Source organism: Trichosurus vulpecula, chromosome 1, assembly GCF_011100635.1.
Source record: "Trichosurus vulpecula isolate mTriVul1 chromosome 1, mTriVul1.pri, whole genome shotgun sequence".
NCBI classification, from domain to species: domain Eukaryota; kingdom Metazoa; phylum Chordata; class Mammalia; order Diprotodontia; family Phalangeridae; genus Trichosurus; species Trichosurus vulpecula.
The window spans coordinates 466,270,351-466,286,024 of record NC_050573.1 but is presented as its reverse complement, the minus strand read 5'-3'; the positions used below and the strand labels follow the sequence as shown (position 1 = coordinate 466,286,024).

The 15,674-nt window shown below is 34.1% G+C and overlaps 1 protein-coding gene across 1 annotated transcript in view; it reads left to right on the top strand.

Moving 5' to 3' along the window:
* KIAA0825 (KIAA0825 ortholog) overlaps positions 1–15,674 on the top strand; it is a 502,236-nt gene that overhangs the window by 87,880 nt on the left and 398,682 nt on the right. The window contains exons 4-6 of the mRNA XM_036750217.1: positions 3,160–3,321; positions 10,992–11,086; positions 14,761–14,988. Of these exons, the coding sequence (XP_036606112.1) occupies positions 3,160–3,321; positions 10,992–11,086; positions 14,761–14,988 (485 nt within the window). The remainder of the gene's footprint in view (positions 1–3,159; positions 3,322–10,991; positions 11,087–14,760; positions 14,989–15,674) is intronic.

The window sequence follows — 15,674 nt, the reverse complement described above, 5'->3', positions numbered from 1 at the left end:
TAAATGCTTTAGCTGCAGATAGTATAAAGCCTAATAAATTGAAATGATATCTTGAAAATGTTTATGCAGAATACATTATCAAGGCAAGATAATTTTAAGGAGAAAATAAGATACTTCTAAAAAGCAAAACCAAACCTTTTTAAAAAACCATGTCTATGTAAAAAAGTTCTTTCAGTAGGAGAAACTTTTGTGTAGCTATTTGTATGGATGGAACAGTGCTTGGCAAATTATATGTGTAGCAGTTTTGAATTGTTCTGCTTGCAAATAATATGATGGGTAGGGGAGTTCCTGCACGTTTGAAGATCTTTACGATTAACCTTTTGAGAGGCTAAAATCTTCCTTTTGCAAGAGGATGAATTCTTATAGATGATCCAATGAATTCCTAGTTTGATTTAATGTGTACGATGTGTAGCTGAAGTCGATGTTAAAAGATTTGTTACTTATTGCAGTCTTGTTGGCCATGCCACATCATGAGGAAATTTCAATATAATATATTCAATGTAATTTTTCCCCCGTGAAAATTCTATATTGTGACCCTGACAAGGCTCAGATGATGTCAGGATAATATATGAGTCTATAGTGTAAAACATAGCCCCTCTTGCAGTTTGGATACTGGGAAAGATTCATAGACAATGACTGGAATCAAGAAATATGAATAGCTACATATAATTTTTCAAGTTGTTACAAGAGTAATCAGCTTTGGTTTTAGAGGTCCAGGATTTTTTCAAAAGAAGGCTCTTTGCAAACCTATGTGATAACATGGAAGCAGAGCTTAGTGCACTTGTATATTATTGTGAAGCATGCTGGCCTTCTCATGATAATGTACTTCAAAAGAGTTTTTCAAAATAGTTCAAAGATAAAAATTGACTTTGTTTATCAAGAATATGAAAAATGAAACAAATTCATTTTATACCAAAATTTTTTTCTTAAAACTTGTAAATGTGTTCTGTGTTTTTGAAGGGAAAAATGGTTATTCTAAATAAATAACTACAAGGAGGGGCATGTAGGTGGTGTAATGAGTAGAGCACTGGCCCTGGAGTCAAGAGAACCTGACTTCAAATCTGGCCTCAGACACTTGACACAGTTACTAGCTGTGTGACTTTGGGCGAGTCACTTAACCCCAATTGCCCTACCAAAAAGCAAAAGATAAAAAGTAAAAATAAATTAGTAACTCCAAGGTCCTAACTTCCTACCCTCTCTGTCCTGCAAATGAAATAGTAGAAAGTCGAAGATCTACTTATTTATCAATCCTACAGAAGCAATATTAATTTTATTTGTATAACCTAGATATTTCAATATGTGAATGAGGAAGAAATGAATTTACTATGAACAAATATGATATATTTAGTTTTCATCTGAATAAGAATAGTTTATAGACATTGCACCATATTTGAATGATGTTGTGATGAAAAAGTGAGTGCACCTTTCACAACAATAGTAACATTATTATTAGGGTTGTTATTTTTATGTATAAATATGAAAATTATGAATGATTTAGGAGTAACACATATATCCCATTATTTTATATATTTAAGATTTATTTGCTGTTATAAATTTTTAATTTTATTTAAATATAAGCTAAGTCATTTCATAAATTATTTTATGAAAAGTAGGGTGTGTGACAATTTTTTTGAGAAAAAAGGGGGCTGTTACTACATCACATTTGAAAAAATACTGGTTTAAAGTATGGAGGAGTGGAGAAGAGAATATTTATGACAGAAGTTATTAACTATTTCAATAAAGTAGAAGCTGAATTAATCTGCTGAAGGACAGGGAAGTAGAGATAGAGTTTTGGCCTTGAAAGGAAAAAATGTTGAATTGGCCACTTTACGGAGTATGTAATGGAAGCAGATAGTCATAAAAGGTTGCTTTGTAGAAACAAAGTCTCAACTGAGGTGAGAGAAGATGAATTTGTAGCGTGCCAAATCAGTGTGGTTTCATGACTCTCTCCAGCACTTCTAGGTGGCTCATCAATGGGAACAGCTGGTACAAGTGACCTAGGTTTGGGGATTAGCTGGATGGGACTAGTAGAAGAACCTGAGGATAAGGGACTCAAACGCGAAGAACAGTGCATGTTTAAACGGCTAATTGTGAAGTCAAGAATATCAACATAGCCAGAATAGAAGTGATAAATTAATATTGTGGAGATGAATCAATGGATTCAGACCCTCCCTATGAGAGCAAAGAGTAGGGTCAGAAAGCTTGAGCTGGTGGGAGAAGAAGTATAGCAGATAGTGATGAGCAGGGGAAAATTAAGAGTTCAGATCTTGGAGGCAGAACAGTTTGTCTTATAGTGAAGCCTAAGGTTTATCCTCACCTGTGAATGGGTAAGTGAAAATCCTAGAAACTGAAGTTTGTGAACTGAGATATGAGGGTGTTAGAAGCATTATTATTGTGAATATTGAAGTGACTGAGAATGATGATTGAGGTTGGGATAGAAAGGAATCCTGCAAACCAGGTGCCAATTCATTGAGGAAGGTATGGAAGCAGGGAAATGCCAGCAGCAAGATTCAGAACTAAGGAGTGGTTTTTGAGCGGTAGTGGAGAAATAAAGGTCTGAAAATGTCACTAGAGAACAAGGAATATGCTGGCTTCTTCTGTTGGTCTTTTTAATTCAGGGAGAACGAAAGAAGGATTTTCAGTTGTGCACAGGGTGATCTATAAAGGGTATACGGCATCTTCAGAAAAAATCAAGGTATCACTTTATACTAGGAGATAAACAGTTCATAGATTGTGGGATGTCTCATTAGAGTCATAGATTCTCTTTCATAGTTTTAATTCTTCTGAGTGCTTTCCAAGAGACTCTTTCAAAACTCAACTCTGTGTTGATTTACTAAATATTAAACTTAAAATGTTTTTCTTTAGAAGGCTGCCATAATGACTGGAGAGCCAGTCTTGGAGTCAGGAATATCTGGGTTCAAGTTCCACCTTAGAGTCATTGTGTGTGGCCTTAAGCAGTCACAATCTCAAAGGGCCCCCAACAACTTTCTAAGACTTAATTTGCTGAGAAGTTGATGATCTACATTAGTAGAGGGTGTTTTCTCACTAAAGATTCTCCTATACTGATGAAATAATAGATCAAAAGAAAAATAAAATTAGTAAACAGCAAAGTAAAGTTATTATCTTACTTACTACTTTATTGATATATTCTTTGAATAGTTACTCATGAATGCCCACAAAAAGGACAAAATATCTGCCTCTCCTTCTATGAACTCAGATTCTTATCACAACTCATAAAACCTCTGTTAAAATTGGAAACGGAAGTTCAAGACCTTTCCCAAGAACTGTTCTCGCTGCCCAGGATATCCAGACATGCTTCAGGTAAGATGATCTTTTAATATATAAACCCATAGTCTATATCTTCCACCCCTCTCCACTCTCCACCCCTACGTGTAGGTATATGAGCATCATGATTTTATAATCATGATCTCATAATATTTTGGAGTTATCAGAACAATACTAATCTTGTATTACCTTTTCATCTTTGTAAAAGTCAATCCTGACAATTCTTCGATAAGATATCTATAAATACTAAATCTTAGACAAGACATCTATAAATACTAAATCATTTAGAAGAAGCATGGGATTACAAAAAAGGTCAAAGAACCCAAGAGCGTTGGGTCCTGGTCTTAGGTTTATTATCAAGTGATTCTATGATCTTGATATTTCATATCTAAGATTTACTATAGCCCTAAAAATGCCATAGTTATTTAGGCTAAAATAATGTTAGTAAAAAAGACGTATGTTTCAAAACAAAATGATCCTCCAATGAAATCTTTTTTCCAATACTTCACTGTATAGAACAGGAATGTAAATTCCGACAAGTTGGAAAGGCTTTGTTTATGGGCCTGTATGTATGCTGATGTATATGCCTATGTTCTGAGGACTAGGCTGCCTAACTCCAAAAAGGGTCATCATTAGGTTGGCCCCATGAGGAGGGACTTAGGTCTATAGCAGGTCTAGAAGACATTCTACAATATTTTAAAGGGGCCGTGTGATGAGATTCATGAAGTAAGAAGTAAAAAAGTATGTGATAGTGTCTTCTGCAATTCTTAACACTGGAGGCAATTTGGTGTGATGACTAGAGCTGGTGTAGAGTCAGGAAGTCTTGGTTTCAAGTCCTGCTTCTTCTACAGCATACTGATTTGTGACTTTGGGCAAGTTATATAACCTTGCTGTGTGCTAGCTAGTTCTCTAAGACTATAAATTGCAGCTGAGATGTTGGTTTTCATTGGTGGAGGCCGTTCTCCACTAGAAGCTCTCTACATTGATGAAATCATAGCTGCATTCCATATTCTTAACAAATCACTTATCAGAAACATGATGTGATTAGGTGTTTGAATAACATTGTATCAAAATTTAAAATGTAAAAGAGAAATATTTCATAATGTTCTTTTGGTAGAAATAGTTGGATTTATATATTACTTATAATAAAATACCTTAAGTTAAAATTGTAACAAAATACTTCTTTGCAGATTATTGTTTTGAGATATTATATTAAATTTCTGAAGGCATGATGTCAACTTTCAGAGAACTTAGATAATAAAGTTTTAGAGCTTGAAGGGATTTTAAAGATCATCTACTCAAGTCCTTTTATTTTAGGCCCAGAGAATGGAAATGACTTACCATAAGTCATTGTGCTGATAGCTATGTCAGGATCTGAAGCCAGTTCTTTAACTCCACATCTTATCTATACAACAGAATTAAGGAGAAATACGAATTTATATGGTAGGATTCCATCAGTGTCGACAACTATCAACTATTCTGGGAAAAAAAAAACTAGTAATTGTCTGACTAGGTCCCAATTAGTGCAAATAATGAATTTTCTGATGTTAGTTGCATGGATTTGAATTCACACTATTCTAAGATAAAATTATGTGAAATATGGTGATTGGTTCTAGCCCAAAGGAAGTATGTAGTGTGAATTCAAATAACATAACTATTCTAAAAGATTCATTATTTAAACTAATCTGGACCTAGGTATACTTATACTTTAATGAGATTTTGTGTTTTTTAATGTAATTATTTAACTGCTTCAAATTAGTTTTTCACATTGCCTATTCAAATATAGCCTTAATAGCATGTTCAATTTTTAAGAAAAATCCTAACAAGGCTTTGAAATTTCATGGAAGGATATGCATCCTAGTCAGAGAACTTGAACATGCAATGTAGAATTTAAGTGAGACCCTAAAGATAGAAGGGAGGTCATGTGACACTTGTCTTATGCTACAGAAAGCTTTCCAAAGCTAGGAATCAGGCATGGGAGGGAGGTGTAGGTGGATAGCAGGTTTCTTGAAGCTGACAAGTAAATAAAGGGGAAGAAAATAGCTACATATGAGAAGAAATGTAAGTCTATAGAGATAATGAAATTGAGGAAAGTAGATTTTATTAAAAGGCAATGGGAAGACCTTGAAAGAAGCTTTCTTTTGGGAAAGTGACATGGTCAAGGATAGAGGGAATCCCAAAAGGAAAGGGATAACATATTCTTTCTTTGCAATAGCTAACAGTGCTATATTTTGGTGCTTTTAAGGAGCCCTAGTTTTGACCTTGTGTATACTACATGTGATACAGTTCCCAAAATTGCAGCTTATAGAGTGTATTCAAGGTCTTTGGCATCCCTGACTCAGAATCTGGAGACCTGTGGACAGCTGCATAGACTTCCCGGGGATATAGTTCCAGAATTAGAGTGAATTTGTAATAAGAATGAGCCCAGTCCAATATGGAGTTTTCTTATACTAACTCCAGTTCAGATCATTGGGATGTGGAAATAGTTTTTCAGTATTTTTGCCCTGAGAGTTTAAACCCACTTGGAAATAGTCTAATTACAAAACTAATCTTCCTGATGCACAAATCTGAACTTGTCCCTCAGTTGCTCAAAGACTTTGCATGACTTCCCATTGCCTACTGAATAGCATCTAAATTTCATAGACTGGAATTCAAAGTCCCCATACTTTAATGTACTCTATACATTAGTCAAATTGGAGTCTCCTTTTGTGGACATTTGAAGTGTTCTCATTTCCACGTGTACATCTCCTTCCTTTGATATCTCAATTGTATATTATACCTCACCTATGTACTTATCATAAGATATTTTGTTGTGTCGTTTACATGTTTTATTTGCCCTACTGGATTGTGAAAATTTTGACTGTAGGACTGTGTCTTATTTGCTATTTTACCCCTTCATTGTTTGGAACAGCTCCTTGTATATAGTGAGTTCTTAATAAATGGTTATTGAGTTCATTCAAAACTAGAATGACCTCTGGGAAATATTAAAACAAAGCAAAATTGAATCGAAAAAAAGCTAGGACCAAGGTCTTGGCTTTAGAAATAAAAAGGCTCAGCTCCGTTTGATAGAGAGCAAATAGTAGTCATATCTGATTTGAGGCAGAATGTTTAGAAATCTTATATTAAGAGCAGCCCTCAAAACCCATCAGATTGGCAGAGATGACCCCCTCCAAAAAAAAGAAAAGAAAATTACAAATGTTGGAGGAGTTGTAAGAAAATAGACACTCTGATGAACTACTGGTAGATCTGTAAATTGGGAACCAATCTAGACAGCAATTTGGAATTATACATTCAAAGTTGCTAAATGGGGCATGTCCTTTGACTTAGTTGTAGCACTACTAGGGCTATGCCCAAAAGAGATCAAAGAAAGAGGAAAATATCCTAGATATGTAAAAAATAGTAATAGCAGTTCTTTTTGTGGTAGCAAAAAACTAGAAACTAATTAAATACCCATCACTTAGGGAATGGCTGAATGAATATGGTATATCAGTGTAATGGAATATTATTAGGCTGTAAGAAAATTTTTTTTTAAAAAAGGTGATTTCACGGAGTCATGGAAAGATTTGTATGAACTGATGCAGAATGAAATGAGCAGAACCAGAACAATTTATACCATAACATCGATATTATAAAAATGAACACTTTTGAAAACTTTTATAAACTGATGAAGAATGAAATGAGCAGAAACAGCAGACCAATCTATGCAGTAACAACAGCAACCCTGTAAAAACAAACAACTTTGAAAGCTCTAATAACTCTAATCAAGGCAGTAACCAACCATGACTGCAGAGCACTGATAATGATGCATGTTGTCAACTTCCTGACAGAAAGATGATAGATTTGTGGTGCAGAAAAAGACATATTTTGGGGACATGACCAATTGCAGAATTTGTTTTGCTTGACTATGCATATTTGTTAACAAGGAACTTTTTTTGGTGTATTTTGTTTTGGTTTTACTGCTAATTAAAAAATGAAATTTAATTTAAAAAAGTAAAAACTTAGCAAAGCAAATACATTACTACTTCATAATATAGTATACACATATATATGTGTACATATACATATATGTAGATATTATATATATTCTTATATTATTATCTACATTAAGTGTCATCATATGAACTTTTCATCAGGTAACAATGTGGCAGATGGAAACAATTTCAAATAGTACAGTTAGAATTTTGCATTATATGAATGCAGTTAAAGCTCAGAAGATGTAATTATTGGGGAAAAAAAATTTAAAGTGCAGAACTTTGAAGTGTCCCGACAAGAAAAATCTGGGCACAAAAACATCTGTTGGTGATAGCCTATGTTCCCAATTGGAGAAATTTCTATACTTTATATTGAAGTCAATATGATTCAGCTTGACAGAACTATATGTAAATGTCTACCTGAGGAGAATCATCCTTAGGGAAATTGCCAAGAAAATCATAACTATTCCATTTATTATACTCTTGTAAAATCCATTTTTACCACTAAAGAATATATTTCCAGTAAGGAAAGAAAATATGACTCAAAAGAATGATCAAAGAAACCAAGTTTTATAAATTTCCCATTTGAAATAGTGTTTTGATTGAAAGAAATCCTGTGTATGATTTACAAGAAGCAGATTAAGGGTCATTCTAGCTTATTGAATGGTCTTTTGTTGATGATTTTTTGCTAATAAGTAACTTATAAGTGAAGCTGTCTACATGACCCAAAACAATCTGAAGAAATTGAAAAAATAATCCAAATGTTTCACAGTATCTGGATGCATGGAACCTACCCATATAAGAAACAAAGCATCAAGTTGACTGAGTTATTTTTTTTTTACTTTTTATTTCATATTCATTAGTTCCCCGAGATCATAGAATATTTTCCTTGATTTCTGAGTAGACCAATAATTAGTAAATTGACTTTAATTAGATTTTTGAAGACAGCAATGATGTTTTCACACTGATTTTTTTCCTTCTGTTTGGCCGTTTTGACATTTTTGAAGACCCATTATTATGATGGAACATTATTTGGTTGTGACTGTGCTGCCTGTGTACTTTGTTGCTTATGGAATTTCTTCAAGTTTGAAGTTTGGGACATATCTAATACTACTTCAAAATAAAGCACGTCTTTGGGCAGTTCCTCATTTTTGGCCGAAGGTGGCATCTGAGATTTATCTAAACCAGGAGGTTTCTTGGCCCTCGTTTTTCTCTAGACCCAGCAATGACAAAGAGCCATGGCTGCATAAATTGGATGTAAGAAGAACACTTAGGGTTTGTCTCAGAAGAATCAAAGATTTCAGATCTTCTGAAAGATTGTTTGTACTCTTAGGGGGTCCTAAGAGGGGTCAAATGGCTTCTAAGAGTTCCTTAGCTAGATGGTTAAGGGATTGTATTAGGGAGGCGTATGTAGTTAAGGTAAAGAGGCTCCCAGGGTTTGTAAAGCTCATTACACCAGTACTAGAGCTGCGTCTTGGGCAGAGAGGTCGAAGGCTTCCACATTGGAAATTTGCAAGGTGGCCACCTGGGCTTCTCTTCATACTTTTTCATAGCATTATCTCTTGGATCTAGTCTCTTCTACCGATTCTGTGTTTGGTGGGAGGTTGCTTGTGAGCCAGAAAAGAACAGTGGAGAAAAGAAAGACGTAGTTCACACTTCTAGCTGCCAACAAGGCGGGTTGCTTTGTAGTGCACACAATGGGAAGCTATGAAGACCAATTTGGGTGTGAAAGTGTGTGTCGCAGAGAAGTACTGCCAACCTCTACTCTCTGTGAAAGAAACTACATTGCAGATACTAGCTAAGGGGTGCGAAATGAATCATAGGAGCTCAATGGAAAAGGGGAAAAAAGGTTTTGTATTTGTATTTTTTGGCCTTTAGGTGATCCACTGAATTCCTCTGAGAATTTTAATCTAGACATTCTTTTAGATACATTAAAGTTATCTACATACATATATCTATGCTATTATAATAAGCAAAAAAGTTACCATATTCTCTCTAAAAAAATTAAGTTGACTACTATTTTCAATACATTTTTCCCCTTAGATTTGGGAAGCTAGTTATAATTCTAGAGAGGCCTAATTGAAGTTTATATGATATACCTGTATTTTGATAGTGATTATTTTAAAATTTTAGGCATATCTAAAAATGCAATTCATTACAATTCAACAAACTCTAAATGGCCACTGTGTATATGGGCAAACTTTTACCTGGGAATATTAAAAAAAATAAACACATGATAGATCATTTTGTTAAGGAGCTTCCAATCTAATGGAATGAGTAGAACTTAGAATAACCATGTTACAAGGAATATCAAGGTTAATTCAAAAGTTCAATGAGGAATGAAGAGAAAGAAAAAAGAAACTTAAGGGGTGGGTTCCATATTGTCAGGGAAAACTGCCTAGAGAAAGTGGTACGTGAATTGGTACTTTACATAAAGTGGGGGGGACTTCAACAGATAGGTTGGTAGGGAGTCAGCGGGTTGGCATGAGCAAAGTCATGGAGACTAGATTGTTCAGGGTGCCGATGGGAAAAAGTATAGTCTAGTTTAACTGGAATATTGGGTATATGAAGTATGGGAATTGTATGAGATAAGGTGAAAAGTAGGCTGGAGCTTTTCACCATGAAGAAAATGAGCTTGGTTTCATCCTTTCCAGTCTTATGTTTAAAAATCGTTCATTTTTTTTCACCCACAGGATTTGAATTTAAAAAGCAAAGGAAGTAAAAAGTTCAAGACAGTCTTTTTTTTTCCTAACTCCCTATAGCATGTTCACCAACCACACAAACCTTAGAAAGACCTATTCCTTACTCACTTTGAAGTTAGCAAAATGAGGTTTATTTAAGTAATTACTTCAAGTGAACAAAACACATGATGTGTGTAGAGTAAAATGACAAACCTAAGCTAACTGTATATTTTTTTTCAAATCATATCTTATGTCTACGTAATAATGTTCAATTGCTAGAATATTGTACAATGATGTACATCCTGTTGGAATGTAAGCTCCTTGAAGGCAGCGATTATTCTACTTTCTTTGTGTAACACTAACACAATGACTGGATTGTAGTGGTATTTAATAAATGTTTGGTGATTAAAATGTTTGAGGAAGTAGCTACATATATTTAATTTTTCATTATATCTTGGATTAACTAGATTAGCTACAATATGACTGCAAGTGTATTACACAAAGTTGGGAATTGAGAGAGGGTTAAATTTTCAAAATTTGACCATCTAAAACAAAGGATAGGAAATTTACTTATTATATAGAAGGAAATCAGTACCTTTTCCATTGCTTTCATTTCTTGAATGTACTTGTGATAGTTAAAGGTGACATTTATTATGACATATTAAAGTGGTGGAAATCACTCTAATTTTAAATGTAACATTCTCCAGTTTATTTAACTATTTTGCAAAAACTAAAATTAATTTTACTCAGTTACCCTTAGCTTATTTATTCTTTTTAGAAGCAAGTGACTGTGAAGCAATATACAACAGAACTAATGAAAAAAGGAGCTATACTTTATGCATCAAATATAAAATATGAGTATAATGGAATGTGGATTCTATCATGTTATATGAAAAGCATTATATGTAACTTGAGTTTTATATTATCATAACAGTAATATTGCACTATATTTTGTTGAGTTTTTATAAATGATATTGATATATCAGAAAGCATGGACTTTATATTTTCAACAACATTAGTTTTAAGTTGGATTCTTATTTTTAATGTTGTGTAGGAATTTGGAAGAAATCTAGTGGAGAACTTTTAATTCAGGACGCTAGAGCAAATGAAACTAGCGTGCTAGCTGAGAAATCACTGCAGGTGAAAGAGGTAAGTTTGAAAGAACTCCTGCCTATTTGAGTTTTTCCTGCATGTCAACAATATGGTTCAGAACATTTCTATCTAAATCCCAATTGCCTGAGTTTCATAACTTCCTTGGAAAAATTAATTCCAGTTTGAAAGGTAACCTGCTGAGTCTTTGATTAAAGGATAAGAACCCTTCCCAAGGGGGGAAATTACCCTAAATCATGCATATATTTCAGCCCAGTGTAGGCATTTGCCTCCTTGCCCATTTTACCCCAGATGAAAGAATACTGGGCTCAGAGTTAGGATGGTGTGTGTTTTTGGTTAGAAGGTCTACATTTGAAGAACAGTAAGATTTGTCAAGATGACAGGAATTTAAGCATTATCTGGGCCTTAGCTAATTTGAAAATAGAAAAAGCAAAAAGGAAAGAATGAAATGGGAATTATAAAAAAGGAAGGGATAAATAATAGTTAGAAATAAACTCTTAGTTGCTATAGGCAAATAATGGCAAGAGAATAATTAAGGTCAGGACAATCTGTCTCAACAGTGTAATGCTCCACTTCAGATTCCCCCTTTTCACCTCACACTATCTTCTTGTCTTCATACTTCTTTCTCTGAGATCACTAGTAATCTCTTTCTTGATATATTCAGTGGCCTTGACCTCTCTGCAGCATTTGGCACTGTTGACCACACTCTCTTCCCTTGTCTTCTGTGATCTTGCTCCCTCCTGATTCTCCCCTTACCTCTCTAACAACTCTTGCTCATTCTCCATTGCAGGATCATCTTCCATGCCCCATCCTTTGGATTGGGATATGTCATAGCATTCTTCCATAAGTAGTCTTCTCTTTTTTCTGTTGTTCTCTCTTGGTGATCTTCTTTGGAATCCTATGTAGATGACAGCCAAATCTACATTTTCATCCAGTCTGAATCTGGACCTAGGCTGTCCCATTCTAAGCACTGCAGCTCTATGCTGGTTGCTACCTACTGCCAGAATCCCTGCTTCAATTTCTGACCACCTTGAGGCTTTCTTAGTGGAGCTCTCTCTACTCTTGCTGCTTCTGAATACAGAGCCTAGAAAGTAATATATATCCTATTTCTTATCCAGTTGGAAGGCTACACTATACTGGGCCTGGCTTTGATGGGCTCCCTTTCTTATTTCCTGTTGGCTTCTGGCTGATGTTTTGTGCAGTTCTGGGGAGGAAGAAGTTTCCTTATTTTCTCATTGGTTATCTTAATCATAATTAAGTCTAGTGGAAACTTGAGTGTTTGCTTTGATCTAAAAATGCCATTCACCTACTCAATAAATTCTAGTAGCTCTGAATTGCCTCTGAAATTTTATATGTATGTGTATATATATATATATATACATATATGTATATGTATATATATATGTGTGTGTGTGTGTGTGTGTGTGCACATATGTATGTATGTATGTATGTATCTATCTATCTATCTATCTGTACAACTTTTAAACCCTTCATAACTTGATCCCAAACAAGCTTTCTGACAAGACTGACCTTCTCTTTGTTCCTCATACACAGAGACTCTGTATCCCATCACCATGCCATCTCTAAGGCTTGGAATACATTCCCTCCTCACCTCTGCCTCTACATGAAACCTCTCTTGATCCCTCTAGCCCCTAGTGTCCTTTCTTCCAAAAAAGTGGCCTGACTACACTCACCACTTTAATGAGATCAGTCACCAACTTTAATCCTTCCTGAGAGATAGAGGATCTCAAGGCCTGATCACTCGCCCTGCCATTCCATCCTAGCTTTAACATCTACCCTGCCTCTGCAGACACTGTCTTCTGGCCTACTGCTTCAAGCTAAGGACCCCTGGGCCTTCCTCTTAGCCATGATCCCTTCTTGCTTCCAGACCTTTTGTTCCACCCTGAAACAATACTTTCTTTCATTTGTTATCTCTTCCATTTAGAGTATGAACTCCTTGAGAATAGCCAACTGTCTTATTTTTATTTTTGAATCACCAGTATTTATCAGGTTTTTTTAACCTAGTAAGTTTTTAATAAATGCTTTTTCATTCATTCATTCATTGTATTCCCAATGCTTAGCATAGTGTCTGAATAATAAGCATTTAGCTCATTAATTGATTGTTTGATCCTAGGATATTGTGGTGAGATTATGTAATTCCAGAGTTCAGGATTTTGGAAGTGTTGCATTTCTAAGAAATGATGAGAACAAATGTTTGAACATGGTACACAACATTGCTGTTTCACTCCCTTACATGCCATATACCTGGCTATTGCTTTTATCCCTTTCATTAAGAATAAAGAAGTTTTCATCTTATTTTGTTATGTTTTTCCTATTAGAATTTGTCTAATTTTTTAAAATGGAAGCTATGGGATTAGGTGAGCTATATATACAAGAATTTGTACCCAGTAATATATTATTCTGTAAACGTCTCATTCATGTACACTGTTGTACCATGTGCACCATGTTTTCTGTATGAGAATCATATAATTATACATTAATACATTTTTATATGTGTCTCTGTGTGTGTGTGTATACATATACACTTATAGTACATAATGTATGCTTACATTACAACTTTTAAGTCCCTTCTGGGACACACACATATGTATGTATGTATGTACATCTGTATAAATGTGTGTATGTGTGTGTGTGTGTGTGTACATATATATATATATATATTTATAAATTTTTGCCCCAAATATTTAATACAGTGATTTGTATGCTGGCCTACTAACGTGATAAATGTTGTTGACTGAATGATACAGCACCTAAAAAACAAGCAAATTATAGAAATAATAAACCAAAAGAGACCTCAGTAATAAATTATTCCAGCTCTTTTGTTTTATTACTAATGAGGAAACTAAGTCCCAAGGAGACTAACTAAATAAATGGCTCAAGGTCATATAGCTGTTTAGCAGCAAGGCCAGAACTCAAGCCCAGATCTCCTGACCCACTCCAATCCTTTTCCACCACCTGAAGCTACATTACACTTCTAGGTTTTTGACAAATCTGAGACTTTATAAAATGGAGAGGGGGGAGAAACATTTTAAACCCACTGCATAGTAGAAAACAATGGATTTCATTTTATGTCTTATATTTAGTAGAACTAAAAGTAATTCTGCCTATGACCATGGAAGGTAGATAAGCTCAAGAAAATTCTGAATAAGACTAAGGAAGGTGCAATAATTTGCTTTCTCAGGGTAATTCATGTTTTTAATGGTATTTCTAAAAAATTTCAATAATGCAAAGGAAATAAATGATTTAATATTTAATAGTAACATGTCACAATATCTATTAACAATAAACTATAAAAATAACTCTAAAATTTAATTTAGACTTTATTAAATATATTGAATTTACAGGTTACATTAGGTGATAAATCAGTGCAGCTTTTGGCTCTCATAGAGGTGGTTATTGGACTACATTTAATAAATTAAATTTTGAAAAAAAAAACACTTTTGATTAAATCTACTGACAACTTAAAATGAAATGTCAGTATATTAATGTTGGTTAAGAGTGCATATGTTTTTGTCTATTACATTATACTATATTCACAAGGTAATATTTTCAAGGTTATAGGAATAGTTTTCATAGTGTAAATAAAGAACATCTATATTCAACTTGTATAATAGATGCCATAATTTTACATCTGTAACAATAAAAATGTTCATTGTGGAGTTAGGTTTATGTTATATAAATTTTTATTTCAGTATGCTTTACTAGATTTTGGCTGGAGAAGTGCATTTAAAGAGGTGTCTCTTTCGGTGGTACGGTGTTTAACAATAGCAATGGAAGATCATGCCACTAAAATTCTCCATCGTGAACAGAATGAAAAATCTTCAGCTGTAAACTATACTATGAGTCTTGTAAATATTCAGTCAGTTTGGGAGCTATGCAGAACAACTCCTGAGGAAGACCAACCAAAGAAAATTGCCAAGGCAAGTATCAAGTGATTTAAAATTAGCTGGGAACAAGATTTTATGCTCTCCCAACTTTGAAATCCTTATTATAAATATTTCAATATATTTTTCATGGGAAATTTACAACAATAAGTGGCACTGCAAGATTGTCTATGTCTTTAAAAAAATTCTAATTTACTTTTTTCATTTTTCAAATTCTGCTTTTTCTGTATTTAAACGTTTGTTCTTCCTCCAGTTCATTTTGCCTAATTATGTTATAGCCTGTTTCACAATGTGGCTAAGGTCACAAATTACTTATTAAAAGGTTTTCACATATTTTTATTGGGGAAAAAGACTTTATTGATCTTTTTTTTGAAAACCACTTATCCTCTGGTCTTATATTGCCTTCTATAGTCAATTACCATGCATTATTTAAGGGAAGAGAACATAAAATTTAGTACAATGATTATAATTTCACAAAGTTTTATAGAATAGGTAGTGGAGAATTTGGGAGTAAGACTTTATTATGTTCCATAAAAATTTTTTTCTACCTGTAAATGCATGACAGTGGAAGGACTTTTCAGTCCTGTCCCTGCCTTGCTTTCCATTTATTCATAATAGGGAGGTGGGAACATACAGGTTTCTGCACACATATGTTAGAAATGTGGCTGGCTCCATATAAAGTAAGCAAAATCAGAATAGGTATTCCCTTGTAGGAACAGTCC